The sequence below is a fragment of the Trachurus trachurus genome (assembly GCF_905171665.1).
Source record: "Trachurus trachurus genome assembly, chromosome: 4".
Classification (NCBI taxonomy): domain Eukaryota; kingdom Metazoa; phylum Chordata; class Actinopteri; order Carangiformes; family Carangidae; genus Trachurus; species Trachurus trachurus.
This window is the reverse complement of record NC_139898.1, coordinates 8855248-8881248: the sequence shown is the minus strand read 5'-3', so window position 1 is coordinate 8881248 and position 26001 is coordinate 8855248. Positions and strand designations below refer to the sequence as shown.

At 41.3% G+C, this 26001-nt stretch overlaps 2 protein-coding genes across 4 annotated transcripts; one reads left to right on the top strand and one right to left on the bottom strand.

Moving 5' to 3' along the window:
- Positions 1-3378: 3378 nt before the first annotated feature.
- Positions 3379-12966, top strand: ube3a (ubiquitin protein ligase E3A). Of its 3 annotated transcripts, none has more exons than XM_083970784.1 (11): positions 3379-3646; positions 4732-4778; positions 5277-5382; positions 5472-6673; positions 6766-6910; positions 8574-8779; positions 8960-9124; positions 9850-10005; positions 10097-10170; positions 10331-10474; positions 11882-12966. In XM_083970784.1, exons 3-11 carry the CDS (start codon positions 5340-5342, stop codon positions 12000-12002), a joined length of 2256 nt encoding a protein of 751 aa, XP_083826910.1. In that variant the 5' UTR covers positions 3379-3646; positions 4732-4778; positions 5277-5339; the 3' UTR covers positions 12003-12966. The 3 variants fall into 3 exon arrangements, with proteins under 3 accessions (XP_083826910.1, XP_083826909.1, XP_083826911.1); XM_083970783.1 differs by having other exon boundaries at positions 5084-5382; XM_083970785.1 differs by lacking the exon at positions 4732-4778.
- Positions 12967-14230: 1264 nt separating this feature from the next.
- On the bottom strand, positions 14231-18660 carry cnga3a (cyclic nucleotide gated channel subunit alpha 3a; the record flags this gene model as incomplete). The annotated part of the gene is made up of 6 exons (XM_083969892.1): positions 14231-15627; positions 15720-15826; positions 15906-16007; positions 17515-17688; positions 18253-18342; positions 18572-18660. The coding sequence occupies 6 exons, from the start codon at positions 18658-18660 to the stop codon at positions 14231-14233; spliced, it is 1959 nt and encodes a 652-aa protein (XP_083826018.1).
- Between the last annotated feature and the right edge of the window lie 7341 nt (positions 18661-26001).

Here is a 26001-nt window from a genome sequence, read left to right as displayed (position 1 = left end):
ATTTCCAAATGCATAAATATTTATATATTAGATCTCTTGACCACCTACACAGTATAAATATTAATTTGAAAAGGAAATATTGAATAGCTATATTTACCCTCTTTGGGCATCAAACATTTTTTTCAAACAGAACCATTTGAGGCGTAGAAGTCCCCAGAACAATCTAATACAACCTGTGATGAGGTGTCATGAGACACGGCTCTGTCCAAAATCATGTGAAGCTGCTTATTTTAACCCTACGACTGCTTTTTTCCCCCCTCCCACAGAACAATGGGTCAAAGAGAAAGAAAGAAAGAAAGAAAGAAAGAAAGAAAGACTGATTCCTGATGCTTTGTGTACTTATAGTGTCTCCCAGTGTCCATGTGTGTTACTGCAGCCATGCTCTGCAGTAACACCAGAGACAAAACGATTGTAATTAACACTGTGCATCACTTTTATTAAACATGACTTATTCATTTGGACTCTCCTTTATTCATAAAGTGAACTAATTTTAGCAACACGTCTAACTGTAGATTACTGATAAGAAACTTGACAGCTTTAAGAAGCATGTTGCTAATAACATGAGGCACCCAGTTATTCTAAGGATGTGAATCCATTTCCATTTTTGCTTCTGCTCAGTCATTCTCATTACTCCACTGTGTTTACTTTTCCCTGTGCTACACCTCATGGTTAAACATGAAGCCTTGTCAGTCTGCAGTGTGACACACTGATTGTTGGAGAAAGTAAATGTCACACTGAGTGTAACACTGTGTGTTGGGCTGGAACGCTGACAGCACCATGAGAGTAATGCACGTGGATTAGATAATGCATAATTTACAAGACCCTATTTCAGAATGAGATGGCAGAGGTTTGACTACCTGCTACATCCGCCAGTTTTGATTTATGGTTTATGAATATGATTTAGAGCTTATGAATGAGATTGCACTGTGTGTTGGCCTCCATCAGCGCAGCCAGCATACATGATTTGTGGTTTTCATGCTGTGCTTTGACCTTTGAGACTTGTGTGCATGAAACTTATTTAACAAAGCTATTTATTACAGCAGGGATTTGCTGTAGCAGAAGGGATTTGGCAATACATTATTTAAAAAAATCTAACAAAATAATGTGATTAGATGATAGTCAGTGTGTGTATTCCTGGTCCACATGCACAAAATTAGTGGTGCAGTGTAACTAAATTCACCTCAGTAGCTACACACAGACTAATATTTTATATTCACAAAATGAGCACCTGACTTAATACAACTAACTGCGTTAAGATCTGTTGTCTTCCTTATTTGTTTTTGCTTTGTGGTGGACTTATGTTTTTGTGAATTATTGTAGGCTGGGTTGTGACAGCTTCACAAATTTTACTGTTGTTGGCCTACATTTCTCTATATATAGAGAGAGAAGTGCTGAGAAGTGTTGAGCAATATTGCTCAACACTTCTGTTCACCGTGGAACTGTTGATCTCACATCCATGCAACTTGAACACTTGATCAGTCAGTCAGTCAGTCAGTCAGTCAGTCAGTCAGTCAGTCAAAAGCACCTAAATAACAATTCACCCCAGTAGCCAGAAGTGGGTTATTAATTAGAATTTCTCCTCAAATACACAATTTGATGCCATTTAATTATGACCTTGCTAAGGTCAGGTATTTCCAACATCATCCACTAAATAATCAATGTGCCCCATAGAAATTTGTATTCTTGGTATTATTCAAAAAGCAGAGCAAATAAGACATTTGTTAAACTAAAAGGTGCGCCTGAAAGGGTTAAAGGAGCATTATCAAAAAAGTAATATTACTGAAATATGGGGATTATATCTGTCAATCAATTCTTAGCAGCATTGACCTAATGAGATTAGGGGTGTAAGAAATTATACAAAAACATATCCTTATATTTCATCAGGGGTGGAAAGTAACGAGTTACATTTACTCAAGTTACTGTAATTAAGTAGCTTTTTTGTGTACTTGTACTTTTTTGAGTAATTTTTAAAATCAGTACTTTTACTTTTACTTGAGTACATATTGTTGGAAGAAATTTACTTAGTTACATTTTAAATAGCTTAAGTTACAAAGTAAAAAATATATAACTCTGTGTGGGTTGTCAAAAGTAGCTACGCTGCTGCCGCCTCTCTCTCTCTCTCTCTCTCTCTCGCTTCACAGACGCACACAGCAGCAGGCAGGTCATCTATGCAGGTAGCTACACACCTCTCCCCCCTCACCGCTACGTGAGTTTGTGCATAACAGGGCTCGTCGCTATGTTGTCGTCTTAATATTAGACATTAGCCGCAGCTAGCGGTTAAAAGCTGACGTTAATGATTAAAGACAACGTTATCAGGCATGTCCATCTATTCGGCTACGTTTACGGTGACCGTGCCAGACACACCGGGGCTGAAGGCCGGACCGGCGGTCCGTTGAGTTAAATGTAGGAGCCCAGTCAGATCCATGGCCATGCTCAAAGGAACAGACAAGCAGCCCACTGCTTCAGAGCAGTTACAGTAAAGAGGCCTCCTCCTCCTTGAGAGCAGACAGGAAAGACAGTAAAAAAACAGGTGTGTGTGAGTGAAAGAGGGAGAGAGAGATTTTTCTTTTCTTTTTTTATGCGTATTGAAAATGGTATTGAGTATCGAAGATTTTCCTTAATATCGATATTGAGTTGAAAATGTTAGTATCATGATCATGATCGTGATGACCTTAGTGCCAGTAACTGTCACAGGAGCTAAAAGATGATGGAGACCAGTGTATCGATGGAGAAGGGACACATTTGGAACACAGATAAAAAAATAAAAAAGTAACTAAGTAACTTGTACTCTGAGTAAATTTTAAATGAACTACTTTTTACTTTTACTTGAGTAGATTTTTACACCAGTACTTTTACTTTTACTTGAGTAAAATTTCATCAAGGTAACTGTACTTTTACTTGAGTAGATTTTTTTGGTACTCTTTCCACCCCTGTATTTCATGACGTGATACTGAAGGCTATTGATTCTCTGTATCTCTGTATTGATATTATTTATATTATAGGCTATTTTATAATAGTTATAGTTTACATGGTGACATAGGTTTTGTGTTGTATTTGAGCCTTTGTTCAATCACAAAAAGTATTTATGTTTAGAAGTGTGAATACAAACACAGCTAAGTCTGAATGCATAAAAATACATTTCATTTCTTTGTGTTTTCAACTTTGTGCCTTTTGGAGAAAAAAAACATCGCAATTTATGGCTTTACGTTCAGTATCCCAATATATGATCAAAATCATTAAGTGATACAAAAAAACTTCCTGCTGCAACCACTGTGTTGTAGCCATAGACCGTTAGGTTGTAGCCTACTGTCACTGGCGCGTGCCTGTGTCTCTGTGGCTCGCGGAGGGGCGAAGTGATGTTTGACATTCTCGCGCTGCATGCCGGGATACATGGCGCTCTTGTTTACAAGATGGTAGAAGAACAGATTTCTCTCAGAGTCACAACATAAAGTCGCATGAGCCGCTAACGTCGCGTCACGTCGGGTTTATTTCTGTGTGAAGCAGCAGCTGGGGGGCTCGGGAAGCAGCTACGGAGGCTCGGTGGACCGCAGGACGCTCAAACCGCCGCTGTCGCGCTGACCGAGGAGATTTTTGCACAGTCACTGACAGACAGACACAGACACGGGGACTATCCTTCAAATCACAGGTCAGTAGCTACACGAGGTGGCTGGAGTTACCGTCGGCCTGCACCGCCTCCGTGTCCCGCAGCTTGTGTTTTAATAAAGCGGCTGGAGCCGGTTAAAGTGGAGAAGCTGAAACCATTAAAACCAGTTGCGAGTGTGACAGGTCGTGGTCAGCTGACTGCTTTCTGCTGTATCATTCATGTTGGTGGTGGTGAAATGTGTGCGTGCTATTTAGTGTAATGTAACCAGGGCTAATACACTGATCATTACCTGCTGTCTGCATCCTGACTGCTATGTTTTGTTAAACGAGTCCATGCTTTGTTTGTGTTTGTGTGTTTAGTGACTACTGACTGTGCTGAGTTACCTCCGCTCATGTGCTCCGTCATGTCTGCAGACAGATGTGTTTACCTTCACCTCATGAACTAACAGATGTGTTGTGGTAGTGAAACATCTGTTAAATAGTTTCTCTGTCCGTCTGTGGATGAAAATCCTCATAGAGGAGGATACAGCTTATTACAACCACACAGCCCTAGAGCAGAGAAACCAGCTGGGACTGTTAGCACTGGCTGTTATTATAGCATAGTACAGTATGATTATTGACTGTGTGTCACTCAGGAAGTAAGATACATTACAAAGGTTACTTTCAGTAAGTGCCTCACAGCAATAAATTATATAACATAATAAACATGTTAAAATCCCATATAACAGCATTTCAAAGATGTGCTGAGTATTTTTGCAGAGCAAAGTGCAAACTTTAAGAGCTAAAAGATATCTAGATGTAGGGTGTTACAAAGCTTTGGGCTGCAACTGACAAAGGCTTCAATAAACCAGCAGCAAATCATCTCAGTGTACTTGGATGTATAAGTTAACAAGGATGTTGTTAACTATTAGTCAATAACTAAAGCATTAAACTCAGTTCACATCTTGGTCAGAGTGTAAAAACAAGTTAAAAGTTTGTTTTTGTTGTATAAGATTACTTAAATTTGAGGCCCAGTCTCCAGTTGTAATCTATTCAATAGTTCATCACCTATGTTAACTCTGAAACTGTCTTTGTTTCTGAGACTCTAAAGGCAGGACACGAGTTAAGAGTTTCTTTTTCTCCTTTCAGAGGACCGTCCTTTGGGCCTACAGGAGGACCCCTGAATCCATCCGAATGTAAGCCACTCTCTTAGGACTTGCACACCATAGTTAGGCTAGTGGCTAAACTAATTTAGTTAAACTAATATTTTATTCTGAGGAGTGGCAGCCTTTGATGTCGTTAATCTGTCATTCTTGTCTCTGTCATTATGTAGTAGAATACACACATGTGCTTGTTCAGTGTTCAGGGTTGTTCAGGGTTTTTCTTTTAAACGTACGAGACACTTATGTACTTGCATTGCAAATGTCTGTTTATGCTTTTTTGCCAAACTTTGATGACACAGAATCATCAATCTCACTTCCTGTTTGAATGTCTCATGCAGGAACAGGGCGACTGCAAAGCATCTAATTGAGCGCTACTTTCAGCAGTTAACTGAAGGCTGTGGAAATGGCAACTGCACGAATGAGTTTTGCGCATCATGCTGTGATTTTCAACCTTTGGATAACAATTCGGCGGCTGCCAAAGCGCTTGAGCTGTTTAAGATTAACGCCAAACTCTGTCCTCACCCCTCCAAGAAAGAATCTGACACTTCCCATCCAGGCACCAGCGCTGAGGAAAACACTCACCTGGACAGTAAGATGAGTGATACGGACCTGGGTGCCAACAAGGAGAACTTCTCAGGTACCGTAAAACTCATTCATTCCTATGCTCACTGGCTGTGGTTTAGTCCTCTCTCTTAATTCAGGTCTCCATTCACTGTTTTGTTGCAGATGTTCATTACCTCACAGAGAACTCTGTGTGTATGATCCTGAGTTTCTGCGAGGAGGAAGGCGACTACTCCGCTCTCATCCGCGTCATCGGCCGGATATTCTCCAACGCGGAAGCCCTGGTGAAGAGTTTTAGGAAAGACGAACCAAACGGTACAGAAAACCCGGACTCTCACGCACCGGCAGATGCGAACAAACATGACAAGCACAGCGAAAAGCCCTCGGAGAAGTCGGGCGCTTCCTCTGCGGCTGCTTCGCCGGACGAGTCTCCCGCCGACTCGTGCGAGGTCAGCGTGGACGTCAACGCCGTGAGGAGAGTCTACGACAAACTTCTATCCATCGACGAGGTGGAGGCGGCTCTTGTCAACGCGCTCGTGTACCTCACCCCGAACATGGAGCTGGACTTGGACTACCTTGACGTGTACGAAACAAACCCAGATTACTTGAACATTTTCATCATCGTGATGGAGAACAGTAACCTTCACAGTCCGGAGTACCTCGAGGTGGCGATGCCGCAGTTCTGCAAGGCCATGAGCAAACTGCCGGTGAGCGCGCTCGCACGACTGTCGAAGCTCTGGTCATCGTACGACCTCCGGCACGTCCGCCGCATGATGGAGACGTTCCAGCAGCTCATCACCTTCACCGTCATCAGCAACGAATATGACGGAGAAAATCTGGTAAACGACGACGAGACGGTGGTGGCCGCAACCCAGTGCTTGAAAGTCGTCTTCTACGCGAGTATCCAGGGTGGCGAGGTGGACGTGGAGCACAACGAGGAAGACGACGACGACTCCGATTCCGAAGAGCTCACCCTGCACGAGCTGCTAGGCGAGGAGCGCCTGTATAAGAAGGGTCCTCGCGTCGACCCCCTGGAGAAAGAACTGGGAGTTCGGCCCTTAGATTGCAGGAAACCCCTCATCCCCTTCGAGGACTTTATAAACGAGTCGCTGAACGACGTGGTGGAGATGGACAAAGACTTCACCTTCTTCAAGGTCAACGCCGAAACAAAGTTCTCTTTTCAAAGCTGCCCCTTCATCCTCAGCGTCATCACCAAGAACCAAGGACTTTACTACGACAACAGGATCCGGATGTACAGCGAGCGACGCCTCACCGCCCTGTACAGCATGGTGCAGGGCCAGCAGCCCAACCCGTACCTCAAGCTCAAAGTTCGGAGAGATCACATCATCGATGACGCCCTCGTCAGGGTGAGTGGTGGCAGAGTGCATCGTGTTGCCTGGCTTGAAGTCATTTAGACCTTGTGTGTTTGTCAGTTAATTTCGCCCCCTGTGTGTTGCAGCTGGAGATGATCTCCATGGAGAACCCGTCTGACCTGAAGAAGCAGCTGTTTGTTGAGTTCGAGGGGGAACAAGGCGTGGACGAAGGAGGGGTGTCGAAGGAGTTTTTTCAGCTGGTGCTGGAGGAAATTTTCAACCTCGACATAGGTGAGACGCTTTTAGTCTTTACATGATACATATTCAAGAGGCAGTTCAACATTCAGGAAAAATTTGTACCTTTTAATATTATATGTGAAGCCTGGAGACAGTTAAAGGGATAGTTCAACATTTTGGCAAATTGGCCCATTGCCATAATCCCTATAGTGTTAGGAGTAGGTTCGTTACCTACAAGCTATTTTTAAAACGGCGGAGCAGAGCCGCGAGCTGCTCAGAGCTACGCTACAGAGGCTAATGGGATTTCTTGGTTTCCCTCATCAAACTCATCAAATACACAATTCTCAACACAACTCCAAAACGCTCTCGGATCGTTTTAGATGTAAATTCATGCCGTCTGGGGCAGTTTTTCAGCAAGCAGTCTCTGCATTTGCCTCGAAAACAACTCTGTCTCATAACGTTTCATTATTTTCTCAAAGCGTGGTGAATGTGCAGGTCACAACTTGTCCACGAGAGCATTTTGGAGTTGTTGGATTGTGTATTTGATGAGTTTGATGAGGGAAACAAGAAATCCCATTAGCCTCCGTAGCGTAGCTCTGAGCAGCTCGCAGCTCTGCTCCGCAATTCTAAAAATAGCTTGCACCAACAATTAAAGGTAACGAACCTACTGCTATGACTATAGGGATTGTGGCAATGGGCCAATTTGCCAAATTGTTGAACTATCCCTTTAACTCAGCTCATCCCAAATACTAAAACTGGTGGAAATGGCCTCCAAGGCTCTGTTTGATCATATCAAAATCTACCTACCATCACCTAATGTCTGTACAACTAAATAACGACAGTTCCTGGTTTCAGGAGGTACTATTTTCTGCATCATCACAAGATATAATCAGTACAGTAACAGTAGACTGATACAGTCCACTGCAGTGTGCCACTAAAAGATTGTCATCTTAAACAGCACAGTCTCCTTATTCATTTATTTTACAGAATTGCTCCTGAACTGTCCGTGTTGCCATCTGACTTGCAGTTTGCACCAACCCAATGCACCTAGGGATATTCAGAGTTTTGCGGTTTAGCAGACAGATGTTTGTTGAGTTAAATGCAGAATATGCAGATTAAGTTGTGATGTTTCATGATCATCGTTTTAATTCAACAACACCAACGGCAGCTCAGACCAGCTGTACGTGAGGTGATGAGGATTACCTCTGAAACTCATCCTTAGTTTCCAAACAGCTCCTGTGAAAAGTTAATTAGATTTATTGTTGTGGCACCCTTTTTTTTCTTTTTCACAACCAGACAACTGATTTCTACTCATAACCAACTGCTTTTCCATTTATGTGACAGATGTGCCAGAAAATCCAAATACAAGAGTATTGTAATCTGTCCAGATGTTGAATTACTGTACGCAGTTTTAAATTGAGGGTTTTCAAGGTTTTGTCAACACTCCCATTGACCTTTTAACCATTAACAAATAAAGATGCAGTTTTGGAAACATTGAAAGTTTTCATCCTCATGAAGCCGAGGAGAGAGGTGAACAATATCTGGATATAACATGTTCATCTCTTTCCACATTTCCTGTTTTAATGGTAACTGTCTTCTTGCTCCATCTCCAGGTGTAGCGTTCAGATCTAGGAGTAGCCTCGGTATGCTCACAAACTGTACTTCACATAACATTAAACTGTAAAATTTTTCTCTTTCTCTTTGATTTTCTGAACAGGAATGTTCACATACGACGACGACACAAAACTGTTCTGGTTTAATTCATCCTCACTGGAGAACGAAGCTCAGTACACCCTCATTGGAATCGTCCTCGGCCTCGCCATTTACAACAACTGCATCCTGGACGTCCATTTCCCCATGGTTGTCTACAGGAAACTCCTGGGGAAGAAAGGGACCTACTTGGACCTGTCAGACTCTCATCCAGTATAGTAACTTTCTCCCAAGTTAATACACAGTGAAAGACTATAATACACACCAGTCCTGTATTTCCATTTTTTTTATTTGAATCTTACAATGACAGCAATGTTTAGTGGAAGGAAATCACAATCATAAATCTTCCATTCCTGTATTGTCACTTGACAGCAAGTCTTTGCCCCATTGCAGGCTCTCTACCAAAGTCTGAAGGGATTGCTTGAATATACGGGCAACGTGGAGGAGGACATGTCGCTCACCTTCCAGATATCACACAGAGACCTGTTTGGAAACCCGATATTATATGACCTGAAGGAGGAGGGGGAGCAGATCCCTGTTACTAAGGAGAACAGACAGGTGAATCCATTGTTGTGTTTAAAGTTAGTCTGTTTTTGATGACACAGCCAAAGGTGACAGTTACAAGTTATTGGAATAAACATTAAAATTTAGTGTGGCACAGCTTTCACCGTCTTGCCTATTTATCACGTGACGCACAATTCCCAGCAAAAACAGACAGAGAACAGACCTATTCATGTCATATTGGCAACATACCAGCAACATTACATAGAACTGGCAGTTTTTACTTCAAGTGTTTAGACTGAATTTAATTTGTCATGTGGTGACAGGGGTACTTTAGTGACATTTTCTGCAAATCCAGAAATTAATCGACAACGGAAAGAAGAGCTGGCAGCAGCAGCAACACAGCTGGTCCTGTGATAACAGTAGCACATGGCAGTAATAAATAAATAGGAGGAAATAAAGTGCATATTAGAGCTATGTCTGGCTAAAGATATCAACCAAGCTAAACACAAGCTATTGGTTTAACTAAGGCTGAGCAGCAACACCAGCATGTATCTTTATTTTTTCTTTCTGTTGCTGATGGAAACAACTATTAATTATATAATAGCTGAAATTCACGTTTTACAACTGTCTATTCATTGGATGAACCTTTAAATCTTCTTTTCTCACCTAAGAACATGTAGAATAGACTGACACTGTAAAGAAAGAAAAAAAAAAGTCAATGATGACCAAATGCTGCACTGTGCATTTAAAGTGTTTTTCCATAAATCTGTGATTCACAGGAGTTTGTGGATGTGTACGCTGAGTACATCCTGAACAAGAGCGTGGACAGACAGTTCAGAGCCTTCAAGAAAGGTTTCCTGATGGTCACAAATGAGTCCCCACTGAAATACTTGTTTAGACCAGAGGAAGTGGAGCTGCTTATCTGCGGAAGCAGGGTGAGGAAGCCAACACTCATTTTGATTTTTGTTGCTTTTATTGCAACCAGTGTTTTTATGACCTAAAGATAAATATCTGGTAATTTCACAGAAACTTGACTTTGAAGCACTTGAAAAGACAACAGAGTACGATGGAGGCTACAGCAAAGACAGTCAAATTATTAAGTAAGTTTGGTAATTCCATGTTTTTCCACATACATACATTGCTCATTGTCTTTATCTGCTTTGATTAGAATCTGACAGCGGGTTGTTTAAAGCAGCAGCTCATCTGTAAAAATCAGTCGGATCAGTGCAGCGTAAAGTTTGTTTTGTTTTCTTCTCGCAGAGATTTCTGGGAAACAATTCACTCCTTTGGAGAGGAGCAGAAGAGGCTGTTTCTTCAGTTCACCACAGGCACAGACAGAGCACCTGTGGGCGGGCTCGGGAAATTAAAAATGATCATCGCCAAGAACGGATCAGACACAGACAGGTACCAGTTTGTCTTCCTTTTTTTGATTTATTGTTTTGGTTCTAAAAATATAAAAGTAGAGGACGGTCAGCTTTAGTTTGACATTTGTATCATCCAACTCGCCTGAAAACAGACCTGTGTTGTGTTTGCTACACCTTTGTGTTCGTGTCTTGATAGTAAAGTTTATACAAAGCATGGTGCTCTGGCAAAGAACAAAACAAAAGAGCAGCACAGAGGCACAGACTGATAACACGTCCCTCATCATCTGAAACTCTCATCTATTCTTCCTCAGTTTACATTGCAGTACTACAATTCACCATCTGACCGTAACACAAGAAATTAACTGCTTAATTCCAAGTTGCTGACATCAATTTGACGAGCAACACACATTTAATATCACAATATAGTCCAGTCCAGTGTAACAATACACATCAGAGATGTAACCGTACATGTATGTGTGTCGTGCCATTCAGTAGAAAATAAAGCTGTACTCAGTCCACGCATCAGTGAGGCCTTTATAGATCATTGATACTTTCAAGAGAACTATTGTATCAATAATTTTCTGAATGCTGCCTTTAATAGAACTTTATTTTGTTGTTATATGATTTATTTACTTCTTATTGAGAACTTTTTGAAACACAAAGTGTTGTTGGTTAAGAAACACCAAGTCCTCTACTTAGCCAGTTTACCTCTGGGTTAAAGAGACCCTGAGGAGTTTGATTTTGGTTATAAAAGAGCCTCATATTAATGTGGATGAATCTAAATTACCCACACTTGTTAATGGGTCCATTTTCCATAAATATATCTTTTTGTCTTTATAGTTATTTTGATATTATTTTTTAGTGGTCGACTCGCCCAGCTTTTCCTAATTTTGGTTTCCCGGACGCTGCCCGGTGGGTCATGGGAATAACGCCGCCGGATCATCATTCTTAATGAATGAAAACAGTCTTGACAAACGTTTTCGCTTTCGTCCATCTTGCGCCGGTCCAAGAATTTCACCGCACGCGTGGAGGCTCATGGGAAATGTAGTGTTAAAACTCCTCGTAGTCCCTTTAAAGGTTCACAAGTAATGTGTTAAAAATCTTTAATTCATATAAAATGAAAAGCAGTTTCATGTTATTCATGTCTTTATTTCCACTGTAAATATACAGAACTGTGAATTCAAAACCTTGGTATGTACTCCTCTAAAAAAAAAGCAGAATGAGAGTCGGACTTGGCAGCAGAGCAGAATGTGCAAGAATGGAAAAAATGAATATTATAAAAAGTATCCCACATGGGGGAAATACAGCTCTATTCACTGAGTATTATCAAATATCAAGCTGGTGTATGAGGGACAACGGTAAAAAAAACTTTGGATGAAAGCATTTCATAATTGCTGCCATTTACCATCAAGCAGAGCAGGGTTTTTACTTTGATCCTTTCTTCCAGGCTGCCAACCTCTCACACCTGCTTTAATGCTCTGCTGCTCCCAGAGTACTCCTCCAAAGAGAAGCTGAAAGAGAGACTCCTCAAGGCCATCACTTACGCCAAAGGATTTGGGATGCTGTGACAGATCCACGAGGAAAAGTTTTCTGACTTTTAACAACAACAAAAAGGGAGTACGGCATAAAATGCAGAGGGAAATGCCATGAAACGAAATGCTGCAGTAACCCGGTGCCTAACCAGCCTCTACCAGTCAGACTCCACTGTCAGCCTTTCACCGAGGCCTCACTTCCTCTGAGAGTCAGCTTCATATACGTTAGCTTTCCCAAAGAGTTTAACATGGCACTACACTAAGTTTGTATTTTTTTTCACGTGTGTTTTGTTTCTGAGCGAACAAAAAAAAGATTTAATTTGTGAAACTGTGAAAGTGTACTTATACACAGGATTTTAGTGAACGCCAGCACATGCATTAGTTTTGTTGTTTTAGTTTGACTTATATTTGCAGTTCTTCATAAAGTAGCAGTCATCAGTCCTCAGGCCAACTTTTTACAACTGTGTGGACTGGGCCTAACGGTGCTTCTTGGTTATGATTGTCATCGTGACGTAATGAGGTGAAACCTATACTAATCCACACAGCCTCGCCGACAAGCTTATATTTGAACTCTCCTGTCGGTGCAAGAACAAACTCACCTCTAACCTAAAGGTTATTTTAAAGTGTTTCTGTGTCGTGCCTCTTGTGTTACATTTAAAATGAATACTGTGTGTTGTTGTGAAACGGTGACCCCTGAGCACATGGCGTGGTTTTCGATAGCTTGCGGTGTCTCAGAATGTGTTTACTGACTGCTCGGTTCAGATTTTCACATCCTGAAAAAAGTTTTCTTTTCTTTTCTCGGTTTTGTTTGCTGTAAAGTGTTGCTGACTGCACATTAGTACGTGTGGTCCCCATATGTGCAATGCCTGTTAGAGGAAAAGAGTCACATGAAATGTTTTATTTGGCCAAATATCTCAGGTACATTCAGAATGTGCAGATAATGTGAAACTCCTCTGTAAAGCAACAATTATGCAAAGTGAATAAAGGTGAAAGAAATCCAGTTTTTGTCTTAAATTTCAAGGAAATCCTACAAACAACATCTAAAATGGGCGACTCAAAGCTGCTGCAGTCAGTGTTTTTGCATGCATCACATGATGACACCTAATAAGAGACGGTTCGATCATATTGACAAACCCTCAGAGAACTGATCCTGGACTCCGTTCCTCGGTTCCCCTTCACTCTACAGAGCTTTTAAACCTTTAATATTATTTTCTGGCTCAACACTTAACAGTGAGATTCATTCAAACCCAGTGTAGACTTCCTTGCTCAGCTACCTAGTGAACACAGTGGAGTATGAAAGAGCCTAAAAGTTCCCTCAGAATATCACTTGTATTCATCAGGTGGCCAGAAACATGTCTCTGATGCTTCACGTCTGCTGAATGTATAAATAATATAAGTTTAACATGAAGGCAATAATCCATCAGAGTTGTTTCCAGCTTGTTTCTACTGTAGCCCCCCAAAAATCAATGATTGCAGGTTCATAGGCCTCATTTGCTGCTGCCGCTGTCAATCAAATCTGATCAAACCACAACCACATAGCCCTGATGAAGCAAACAAAGCACCAAATAAACATTTTAAAACTAATCATAATTCAGCTTTACTTGTTGGTTGCTTGCTTTGTTGCTTTATCCTGTATATTTAATGTAACAAAAAAACATTTCAGATTTGGAACCAAGTTTTCTGGAGTCTTACTGGAAAACAAAATGCCTTAATGCTCTCACATCTTCGGAAAATAGCTTTTTCTCTAACCTGCAAAGTGACAACATAAAAGCCTACTGTAAGTCGGACAGGTTACATTATTATTTTAATGTTTATTCACATTTAACATTTCAGATTTACAACTGATAGTGTATGCTGACAATAACTTAAAAACATAACTGGGATATGAGTTCTTTTGTACATTTATATACAGTCAATCAAATGTACATTTTAACTGCAACAGTGCAACATGAGTTTGAGTCTGGGGGGAATGCCAATATTGTTCTGACCTTCCTCATTAATCTAAGGCTATGAAAAGTCATGTTTTGCATACACAAGTAATCAACATACTCAAGTAGTTTCATGACAACATGAAATTAGCTGTCAAGCATAGCATGCACACAAAAATATATATTTGCTGCATACACTGTACACAATTTGACACAAGGATGATAATGAACGTGATGTATAAATAGATATAAACATGGGCCGTTAAAAAGTGTCGCTGTACTGCTCTAAATGAAAAGTCCTTTCATTCACAGTAAAGTCCTCGGGTGTCTCTCACATTACTGGACTTTTTTGTCTTTGTCGGCCATCACTTCGGACAAGTCCTCTGGTTGTATGGATTTCACTTTAGCCTCCATGTCAGTGACTCTCTGCTTCATCCTTGTCTGGGTGGAGGTGAACTGTGCCATCAACTGGGCAAACTTGGTCTGCATTGTGTCCAGGTTGCCCTGCAGTTTATCAACCTTTTCCTCCAAGTCTTTGGGGTCAGCACCGGCGTTGGCAATCGCCTCATCGATCAGGTTGTCTTTCATCAGAATGGCTTTCCCCTTCTCCTCCAGCGCCTTCTTGGCCTCTGGATACTCAGTGAGCGCTTCCATCAAGTCATCTTTGGATAGGGCAAAGAGATCTGAATAACCTACACTTCGAATGTTGGCCGTTCTCCTGTTGCCTGCCTTACTGCCCTTGATTCCCAAGATACTAATTTCCCCAAAGTATGCCCCATCGCTGAGCACCACAAACTGAGTTACTCCATCATCAGCCACCACAGCTAACTTCCCTTCCTTGATGATGTACATCTCCCTGCCGATATCTCCCTTTTTACAGATGTAATCTCCAGGGCTGAACACCTGTGGCTGCAGTTTCAGCACCAATTCGATCAGGAGACCGGCTTCACAATCCTGGAAAATACGCACTTTTTTCAGCGTATCCAAATGGACATTGATGGCAATCTCAGCCTTGAGTTTGTCGGGGAGGTTCTTCAACACTTCCTTCTCGTCGCAGGTCTTTTTCTCAGTCCAGAGGTAGTCAAACCACTTGATGACCCTGGCCTCCAGGTCTTTGGTGACCTTTCGAAACTGCATGTACTGCTTTATAGAGTCGATCTTCGCCTGGAACTCAGCACGAGAGGCGTTCATGTTCGAGATCATGGCACCAACGTTACCGACGATACTAGCAAAAATCAAGACACCAGTGAGGAAGTCAGCGATGACAAAGACGAATTCAATATCCTTGACAGGCGGAGGGGTCTCTCCGATGGTGGTGAGGGTCAGTGTGGACCAGTAGAGGGAGTAGATGTACTTTCTGGCCAAGCGGCCGTGCTCTGGGTGGCTGATATTGGGATAAACCCAAGTGTCGGTTCCAAAACCAATGGTTTTCGAAATGGCAAAGAATACACAGGCATTCCAGTGGATAATAACGAGGATATAAAGTACGAGATTGCTGATTCGAAACATGTTCGGGAAGCTGGTTCTGGTTTCAGTCCGCTCAAAGAACTCAAAAAGCCTTGGCATTTTGCAAAGGCGGTTGAATCTAAACTCTGGGTTGTTGAATCCAAACCTTAAAAACAGCAGATCAGTGGGGATCATTGAAATCATATCATATTTGAACTGAGATGTTTTTTTGTAATTATCTCTCAGTTTCTTGGAATCTTTCACCAGCAGTCCTTGCTCCAAGTAACCTGTGGGACAAATGTGAAATTAGGAGCCAAATTTACAAACTCATGGACACTAAGAATTTATAAACGTATTTTCCGTCTTTCAAGAATCCAACCTGTTCTTGCCCTGACAAATGTGTCAGCAAAGTAGATGGCGTCTGAGGTGTAGTCCAATAATATCCAGAGCTTTGTATACGTGTCCTGGAGTTCATTAAAACAGGCTCTAGAAGACAAGAAGAGTGGTTGTCAAGTCTTTTTTGTTTGTTAAGTATGAATGTTAATGTCTGTTAAATGAACAATACCTTGTTACAATCATCATCAGGTTATAAAATACTGGGCCTGCGATGACGGTCAGCCATTTGTAGTATTGGTCTGCTGCTGGATCCATAATCCAGATTTCTTTCCTACAAAACAAATCAGAATTAACTGATGTCAAAAGAACATATATTATAACATATTATATATATTATTTATATATATATCAAACAGTGGTGTTTTCGGTAGTTAATTTTTCCAGTCTAAAGAGACGTCCACCTTCTACTGGTCTACTTACGGGGGCGGGGGCGCCTCTTTCTTTTTATCATCCTTCTTATCATCCTTCTTCTCGTCTTTCTTCTCATCTTTTTTCTCATCTTTCTTCTCGTCCTTCTTTTCCTCCTCCTTTTTGTCACCGTCTTTCTTCTCATCTTTTTTCTCCTCCTCTTTTTTCTCATCTTTTTTAATCTCGTCTTTTTTGTCCTCTTTTTTGCTATGGATCACAAGTTTGATTTTCATGTGAAAAAAGGGGACACAGGATCTCTCTGAGGGACCGTCTACCAGACTACAGGAAGGGACGCTACTGGAGGTTCCACGGTTTTGGGTTCAGGACTTTGTTGGAAGATCTGGTGCAGGTCATAGACTTTTCCAGCAGATGGCAGCATAACACAGGCAAGTTTCAACATCTTGTTTCGGCGTACAACTTAAAAAGATCCTATTGTGCTAATTATTGACTAAAATGCCAGGACACATCATATCTTGATGTGTTTGCAGGTATAAAGTTTATTTACTTTCAGCATTTTTCTTTACAACCAATCATAACTTGTGACTTACAACAAAATCACTCAACCCAGCAAAGGGACGGGGGTTTTTTCTCTGTCTAAAGCAGGAGGAGGTCAAAATGATGTAGATATAGTACAGGAGGACATGGTTTCAAGGATTTCTATGCTATTAGTTAGATATAGTGCATTAGCTACAATACAAAAGACTACCACTACTGTCCAGCAGGATTTATGACTCTTTTTTCTGAGGCTCTACCTCTACTGTCTGACAGAGACTTGGAAACACTTACTCATCTGTGTTGTTGCAGTTATTCATGTTGTAAGTAGCTAGTGGCCACTTACTGGAAAGAAATAAAGGACACAATCTTTGAACCGTGAACTCTGAGGTCTATCTTGTGTCATGTGCTAAATGTAGAAATTAAAATCAACAATGTTCTCAACCTCTAACATATCTTCGATGACTCATGGGACATTAGCAATCAAATGTAATATAAACCCTATCATTTTACTGCGTTTGACCATTAGCTTGTGGTCAGCTCAGCAGGGAAATATCACAGAGGGAGTGACAATGATCTTAGCTAGAATAAGACATGCATTTCCAAAGAATGCTGTTGACGACTAACTCATTTGTTTCACCCATATCCTCATCATCATCATCTAGTAACACTGGAGAGGGAGGTGTGTGGAGGTGAAATACAGGTTACATTACTGCTAACTTCTGTTTCATTGTGACTTTCTAGTTCCATTCTGCCCAGTTTGCACCTAAAGCGTTAACTTGTTTCTCGTGTAATGTAGATGCGTTTTTATCATGAGTCCAGAAATGTAAACTTTCACACTGACTTTCACCAGTGCTGTTCCTAAGCTCAGTACTCACCTTCTCTTACGGAGTGTGTCGTTGGGGCCCACGGACTGGGCATTGCTCTCTCGTGTGGGAATGTCTTTGAGCTCAGGGCCTCTGAAGCGCTCCAGGAAAGAGTCATGCCTCTTTGTTTCGGGCTTCATTCTGTGAGATGCCCAGTTTCGCAGCATGAAGAAGAAGTAAGAGAGCCTAGAGGGTCAGCAGGAGGTAAGAGGGGACAAAGTGACTAGGCTAGGAACTACCTACATTATCCCATCTCCCAGAGTGTGGACACAGTCTTCAGATCCTGTACTCGAGGAAAGGTAAAAGTAGCATAACATAAAAAGTCAAATGTACTTAAAGGTGTTCACTCCTGATGTGATAAATTGATAATAGTACTGCTAGTAATAATAATATTTGCTCAAGGTTATATGGTTAGATAGTTTGTTCCAGTGGGTTCCCAACTGAGGGGTCAGTTCTGTCCAGAAGGTCAAAATATAAATCTTGGAGGTCAATTTCTTATGTTTTTATTGATTCATTTTACTTTTCCGCAGATACAGCAGATTTTACCTCTTTGGACTTGAATGAAATGAAACAAGCTCAGCAGTTTTTTGTAATGAGTGAGAGGCAAAAGGGATTTTTGTACAAAATGTGAAATACATCTAAAAACTAGGGCAACAAAATACAGTTCAGGAATGGTATCTAAATATATTCAGCGATATAACTAACTTTGAATCCATACTAGAGGATTAGTACACAACTACAGATATTTACCTGGCCATTGCCCCAGCACCTGTGAATGAGTCCCTGTGGGAGAGTGAAGACAGCGCCGTTTCAGAGTGGTCTTCACGAAGAGAGTGAGCTCTGGAAGACAACAGGTTGGAGAAAAGCTCATGCTGTGCAAACCACATGAAGCAACTTCTAAGTGCGTAATTATAGTCTGACATTTGTTGTCGGTTGTCAGAAAGGTTAAAGAGCATGGACAACAATGCAAAAGCAGTTGATGAGTTAGTTCTTCTTCTTCGATCTGACCTGAAAATGAGCCTTAATGAATGTTGATTGAATCTTAACAATTTTTGGGATGACATCTGACCTGCTGTCGCCATTTTCAATGACTGCCAGCTCATCATCCTGTGTGTTGGTGGACAACCGCTGTCTGGCTGAAAAGGACTTCTCTGCCATGTTGTCGTGTCTGGCTGTGCTAACCTGCAGAACACAGACGCACGGGAAAACACATTGTAAGACCGACACACTGTTGCTCACACGTAAGACTGTACATGCCAGAAATGACCCATCACCACCGTGACAGCTGCTGTTGATGCTGCTGAATACCACTCTTCACTGTCCGTCTGAGACCAGCACCTAAAAATACATGGTCATTATGTCCTTAACACTAAACAGGATCAGTGCTCTCTCTCTGTGAACGATCAGCTGCTTTTTAAAATAACTAAGCTATGGCTTACAGGTGGACTGGCGTTGCTATGTTGGGTCGTGTATACAGCAGGTTAAGTCTATTAGGGCACCACTTAAAGACCAGGTACAACTGTGTGTGGTGGAGGGCAGTGACTCTTCAACTGTGTGTGGCGGAGGGCAGCGAGTGACTCTCTTCACTACTGGGTACAGCCAGGAGAAACATCCAGATCAGCAATGTCACCTGCTGTAATATCCCCAATAACTGCATTTAAGACAAATACATTTTTCATCTTTTCATAAGTTTCAGCTTGATTTCAGATTCTTTAATACAGTGTTTTTCAACCTTGGGGTTGGGACCCCACGTGGGGTCGCCTGGAATTTAAATGGGGTCTCCTGAAATATCAAGTAATTGATTTTTTTTTTAAAATACTGATAAAAATGTATTTTTTAAACTAATTATTATTATTCTTAAAATGATGATTAAAAATACCACGCACAATCTTAAACAACTGTATTCTATACTTTCACTTTCTTGAATATAAATCAAGTTCAAATAAAATGCAGCATATAAAAATATCTGAGTTGGCGCACCTTGATTGACGACTGCCACGTGATCGTGGGGTCGCCAGAAATTTGTGATGCCTAAACGGGGTCACAAGTCAAAAAAGGTTGGGAACCACTGCTTTAATCGTTTTTTTAACTAATAACTCTGAAAGTGTAACATGCTAAGTAAGGTATAATTGTGTTGTCTGTTTTTTGGGGGTGTTTTTTGTCAAAAACAGACTTTCTGTTTGCTGGTAAATAATGAGTCACTGATCTCTGGGGAACATCAATTGTTGTAACACGTGCACACATGTAGATTAGTGCTAATACCAAGGAGTTAACCAACCCCCACTAAATTAAATCACATGGACAGTCACTGAAAAGCTGTGCTTGAAGGGTGATGAAAGGTAAAGCCCATGTGTGTATGCACACTGAACATGAGTTGGTTACATCTCATCACCGAACCACACAGCATTTTTATGATCCAGAAAACACACTCCTATAACACACTGCAACAAGTGAAACCTATAAAAATCATATGTGATTTTTGATATTTGATTTACGTCAGTGTTTTTTGGGGGTTTTTTATTTTATTTTACATAGGACCTATATTGTGTTGCTTTTAATCATGGTAACATCACCATCTGAATCCAGTTACAGAGCAGAGGACAGTGGTCTTGTGTTGAGAGCTGAAATTCATGCCTGCTCATATACTGTTGGGGAAACATCTTCTATGTTAGAGCTTTTGTTTGTATTTTTGGTTATAGTGTAGAAAAACAGAACATGGAAAGGCTGATGCCAATATTTCCAAGAAAAATCAAATAATCTCTTAATTATTTGTTTCTGATGAAGATGTAAATAATAATACTGTTGATAATAATAATAATATCTAAAATAAATCAATATATAGAGAAGTACACTGAGTCTGTGATGCCCTTAGTAATTGTTAGACTGTGTGTCCTCTCTACTTGTGTTATAAAGGGCTCTTTCTCATGAAAATCAATATTTAATTCTTCTGCTGTTTTTGTTCTGGAGATTAGTTGTCCTGCAGCACCCATGGGTCAAGACCCACTAAGAAGCTTGTGATTTGTGGCAAGGTTGTGTATTCTGCAGGACATCTCCTTCCCTGATGTATAGGACTATGTGTTTTCCTCACTAACTGAAACCTGCTGGACATGGAGATGATGGAGACTCGAGGCTAATTTCTTCAGAAACCTCAAGTCCAGTTGCCTTCGTAATCACTTACAAAAACTACAAGGCTACACGTGATCAACAAGCTCAGCCATGCACCATGTGGCATCTGATTATAGGCTATTTATCAGCATTGATTGACCTTCCCTGTCTGTGCGTGCTCGCTAGGATTCCTCATTTTCCAGGCGCTTGAATGAATCATAAGTTGAAGTAAAATGAAAATTTTCTTTTAGCATAGCCTACTCTTGTGTTTACTTATGGTGGCGACAGAGAAATGCAGCTTTCCGGCCAACATGAATAACGATAGTGGTCGTATAGCAAAGTTGAGGTGAAACAACAGCAACTTGCAGGCAGAGCACCTGCACTCACCTGTCTGAAGCTTTTTCACGCTGAGTTTTCTGAGCAAGCAGCTCCTCTCTGACCGTTTCCTGATATTTCCATCTTCAGAACAAACAGCTGATAATGTTTCTTCCAGTGAATTAATCCACGATCGCTTCGCCCGAGCTCAATGTGACCAAAAATATCGATGTTGGCTGTCCATGGTTAGTACGAGCGGCTCTGTGGGATGAGGAGAGGAGAGACTGAGCTGACAGGTCCCAGATCAGACAAGGGGAGGAGTCCTGTCCATCCATCACTGTGGCTGCCATCACTGTGGCACCACGCTCACAAGACACACACGCCCGCGCATATTAATGAAGTGATGGTTACATTTAAACAAGGGTCCAATCAATCTTCATTATTCATTAATTTATCTTCTTCATTAATTTATCTGTACAATTAAAAACTACATAGCCTACTGTTTATATCACAACCTGGACTAATCTGACTGGGGTTATTCATTTGGAGACATCTCATGCATTGACAGAATAAAAACACATGAGAAAGCAAGTTATTTATTTGTTTCAATAAGGCCAAAAAGGGATAGAGTAAGTAATAAATTACTGCACTTGCAACTACATGTAGTGTAGTAAATTTTCTGTTGACTGGACAACATTTTTTATTCACATTCACACTGTGCATCTAAACTGTGCAATTAGCTAATAATATATGATTCATGTTTACAAAATCATCAATTACAGAAAAGCTACAAAAAGTAGCTTCACCTCCACCAGCTTAGGTACAACATTCAAATGCTGCTTGACACTTGCATGTTGTAAACCAATAATTCTAAATCAAAAGTGACATGTAGACAATACAATAACACAACACTGATTATGTTTCTCTTTTTTTGTTGTTGTTGGGTTTTTTGGTTGTTGTTTTTTTGCTTTCACCTATACGTATTGTAGTTTGTCTACTTCTCCCACCACTGCCATGCATTTACTGTATAACTTAAGAGCTTCTTCAAGATGAAAGCAACTCTTTGATGATGTGGGTCCAGTACAACATGAGGGGGAAGCACATTAAAAAAAACAACAACATTTAAACATGATTTAGCCCACTGCAACAACACCACTAACTACATCTTCATTGATAAACATGTGCAACATTAACAGTTCTGACAGTTGCAGATGTCGAATTGCACTGATTTACCTAAAGGCATCATGTTCTGCTCTTTTGAGTAGAAAAACAGGATGTTGTGTTGTAACCACACTTTCATGAGGTCTGGTGTGCTTGCAAAACTGGATCCTGCTGTCCATCAGCAGCATCAGCTCCGTGGAAACACACATCCTCCCATCATGATGATGAACTGTGTGAAGTGCAGAATGAACTGGAAGCAAATGACTTGATGAACAATAGTGAAGGTGATGCGGTGCAGGGTGAGCGGGAGGCGTCGTCAGGCCGAGGTCCTCCATCACAGTGTCTCTCCTGTCAGCCCACTACCACAACATCACCCCGCCCCCGCCCCCGCCCCCACCCCCACCCCCTTGACATCACCCTATGGCATAAGGTTAAAAGAGAAATCCTTTGGCAGTGTATGGAGCTGCACTGCTAATCCCAGCTTAGACTTCAGCACCTATTTCAGCCACTTAATGGCCCTTCGCTTGAAGCAATATGTTTGTGCAACATTTGATATTGTGAGTGAATATTTCCATAAAGTCATAAACAGTTGGACATTACCTGCCCTCACTTGTATACTCATTACCTTATAATATGCTGTTGAACTGCTTATAAGTGACAAACTATGATCCAAAAATCTTCCTTGTGAATCATATGAGAGCGATGCTGCTGTGAGACTCGGTTACAATTGTTTTTATGTTTGTGTGTCTGTCTGTGGTCACTTCAAACTGAAGGGAATTAGCAGTATAATAGACTTTGGGATTGTCCTCACTGAGAATGGCTTTAGAGCAATCCATTAATAGAAACTGGGTAGTGGATATACGGAGAAGGGGCTTACACTGTATACTGAGAGTCAATGGACACTAATTGCCAGAAATAACATTTCTTTACGCTTCTCTAAATACTACGTCTGCTTTAAATATAAGTTCAGTGAGCGTACGACCTGTAAGAGCTATTGTAGTATCGAATGCAACTTTAAGTTGTGGGATCGATGCTAGTTGTAACAGACACCAGACTGGCATATACACTGCTTTTAGCCACGAGGCATTAAAAGCACTTACATGATTTTATTGAATGCTGTTGTGGGAGAAAATCACGCAGCGGTTGACCAATCACTCTCCCTTTCTCCAAACCTCATTAGGTTTAGGACTGTGTCCAGGTGCACAGAGATCTATTGAAAGCCTCTTTACATCTCTGCCAGAAGGCACAGGGTAATTACTGCATCCTAAACCCTGGTTTATTCCAGAGAGCACCATGACACTGTGCAACATTGTCTCCTACATGATGGCTTCTCTGTGCAATTTCCAAGTCAGTCAGACTCTGCATCCTTTTCACAAGTAACACTCAGCCATGCAAGTAATGAGTCCAATCCAATAGATGAGGCTCTGAGGAGGATGTTGGACATGATAAGTTTGAATCATGTGGGCTTTGGCTCTATTCTAATAATGTTTTGGATCATTTTCTCCTTCACCATGTCTTCTATAAATTATTTTTCATGATTTATTTTGTTTTGTCGGTTTACCCCTTACCTTTGGACTACTCAAGGTGATTGAACTGCTCAAATTTTCAGTTGAAAAGGGAAAAGTTGTGGCACAGTGGGTTGAGCAGGCACCCAAGGCTATGGTCCTCACTGCAGTCAGCCCTGCGGTTCAAATCTCGCACCGGCGGCCCTTTACTGCAGTGCATGTCCTTCTCTCTTCGCTCTGCCTCCATCTCCTGTCTTTCTCAACTGTGCTATTGAATAAAGGCAAAAAATGCCCCAAAAATATACTTCAAAAAACAATTGGAGTGTTTTAAAACTTTTGACAGGTAGGAACATGTCATCCAATTGTGTGGTACATTTTTGCTTCACCACACCAGCAAAGCAGACTGTCTGGGGTGTGTCCCATGAAGCTGAGAGCAAACGTTCCTCTGTTGCTAAGCAGATTGAAATGTGTTGTTTGTTTCTTGGTGTAGATCTTCTTTTTTTTGGTAATTCTGTGACCACAGAACTGAGTCAGAGGAACAAATACAAAAACATCTGATATATAGACTATAGAGCATTAAACCAGAAAAAGCACATCTTGCATCTATATTTTCCCCTATATTAGCGAACAAGCTGCTCTATACATGTCTGTAGTGTTAAGTGAAGGGATAAGATGCATAATAAGCAGGTCCTCAGATGTGTCTTGGCAGCCAGGGTGAGTGGCTGTGGCTGTGGCAGTGCTGTGAGTCCTCTTGTGCTGATGATTGGTCCGTGCTCATCAGATGCTGAGGATGATTAGCTGTACCTTGTCATTGTTTTATCCCAGACATCGAGAATGAGTTATCCTTCGCCAAACACTTTTACTGGGTTGCCATAACAACCTCAAGGGCCATTGATGTGGCTCTTTGCCAGGTCAACACGATATGAGGAAAAATCTGAAACTATTGTCTGTAGTCACTATATATGAGGCTGTGTGTTGACTTGATTTTTGTTTGTTTCATAATCCTCTAATAGTGCCGTCATTTCAGCTGTAATCACTTCTGCTGGTCCTCCTCACAATCAGTTCACTGCATGAGTGTTTTTGTGCGTGCTTACCTTTCAATTACCCCTTCTCCTTTACAATCACATGTGTATTACATAAATCTTCCAGTTTGTGATTTACTGATTGGCTCCTCTGTTGATCTATCTATCTATCTATCTATCTATCTATCTATCTATCTATCTATCTATCTATCTATCTATCTATCTATCTATCTCTATTAAAATACGTCTTCGACCACTTTCTAGAGCTAAAAACCACACACTAAAAAATCCATGTATCCTACTGAACTCGGGCTGCATCAACATACTACCAATGTAACGGTGGCACGGTGGCACAGTGGTTAGCACTGTTGCCTCACAGCAAGAAGGTCCTGGGTTCGAATCCTGGGCCGCCCAGGGCGGCATGTTTTCCCCGTGTCTGCGTGGGTTTCCTCCGGGTGCTCCGGTTTCCCCCACCACTAAAAACATGTTGGCTAGGTTAATCCTCCAGTCAGTCCCCCTGACCAAAGGCACTGGCTCATTATCTGGAGTTGGTCCCCGGGCGCTGCACCGCAGCTGCCCACTGCTCCTCAGGGATGGGTTAAATGCAGAGAAAGAATTTCACTGTACTATATGTGACAAATAAAGTTTACCTTTACCTTTTTAACACCTTTTTACCTTTACCTTTACCTTTTTAACACTAAATTATGTGCTGTTTAGACCCAGGTATATTGCCACACATTCATGTGTCAAAATGTCTAATCTGAATTGCATAATGAGACTATACTTATGAGGCTTTGCTGATTACTTTTATTATTAGATTCTAGACATGGCAAAGAGTCATGTCCCAAATGATTACCGCCAATGATGGAAATGTGGACCTGAGCTGCTCCCAAATGATGCACGTTATCACATCTCTGCCATCTGCAGGAAGCTTCAGAAATGACACTCATCAGTTCAGCAACAAGGCCCTGGAGGTGGTTCAGTGACTGTCTTTGGGCCTTTTTCACAGCAGACATTTGAGCCACTCACAGTAGGAAAGGTAAAGTGCAATTAAACACTGGACCTTAACAATGACTCAGTTTTATGTTAGTGTATCAGTAACCTCGAATGCAAAACAGTATTACCCTGGAACTGTCACATACATAGTGTTGAGTAAAAATCAGCCACGGGACAACTAAAGTAAGTTCTTCTCATTTCAAATAGGTCTTTTAAATGTGGTTGAACCTGATGAGCTTGCACGTCTCGCTGTTCGCTTCACCTAAACTTGAATGTGAACATTGACATGCGATATGTGCTGGCTTTACAGTAATGTCAACCTTTACATGGGGGTTATGTGTGTTTCTCTCTGGTTTACAGCCCTCTGGCTAAGAAATCTTGTTCTCCAGTTTCTT

Bases quoted from the DNA above. Each gene is read 5' to 3' on its own strand.
- ube3a (XM_083970783.1), top strand. The intron at 6,674-6,765 runs GTGAGTGGTGGC...TGTGTGTTGCAG, and splicing joins TCGATGACGCCCTCGTCAGG to CTGGAGATGATCTCCATGGA. The intron at 6,911-8,573 runs GTGAGACGCTTT...TTTTCTGAACAG, and splicing joins AATTTTCAACCTCGACATAG to GAATGTTCACATACGACGAC.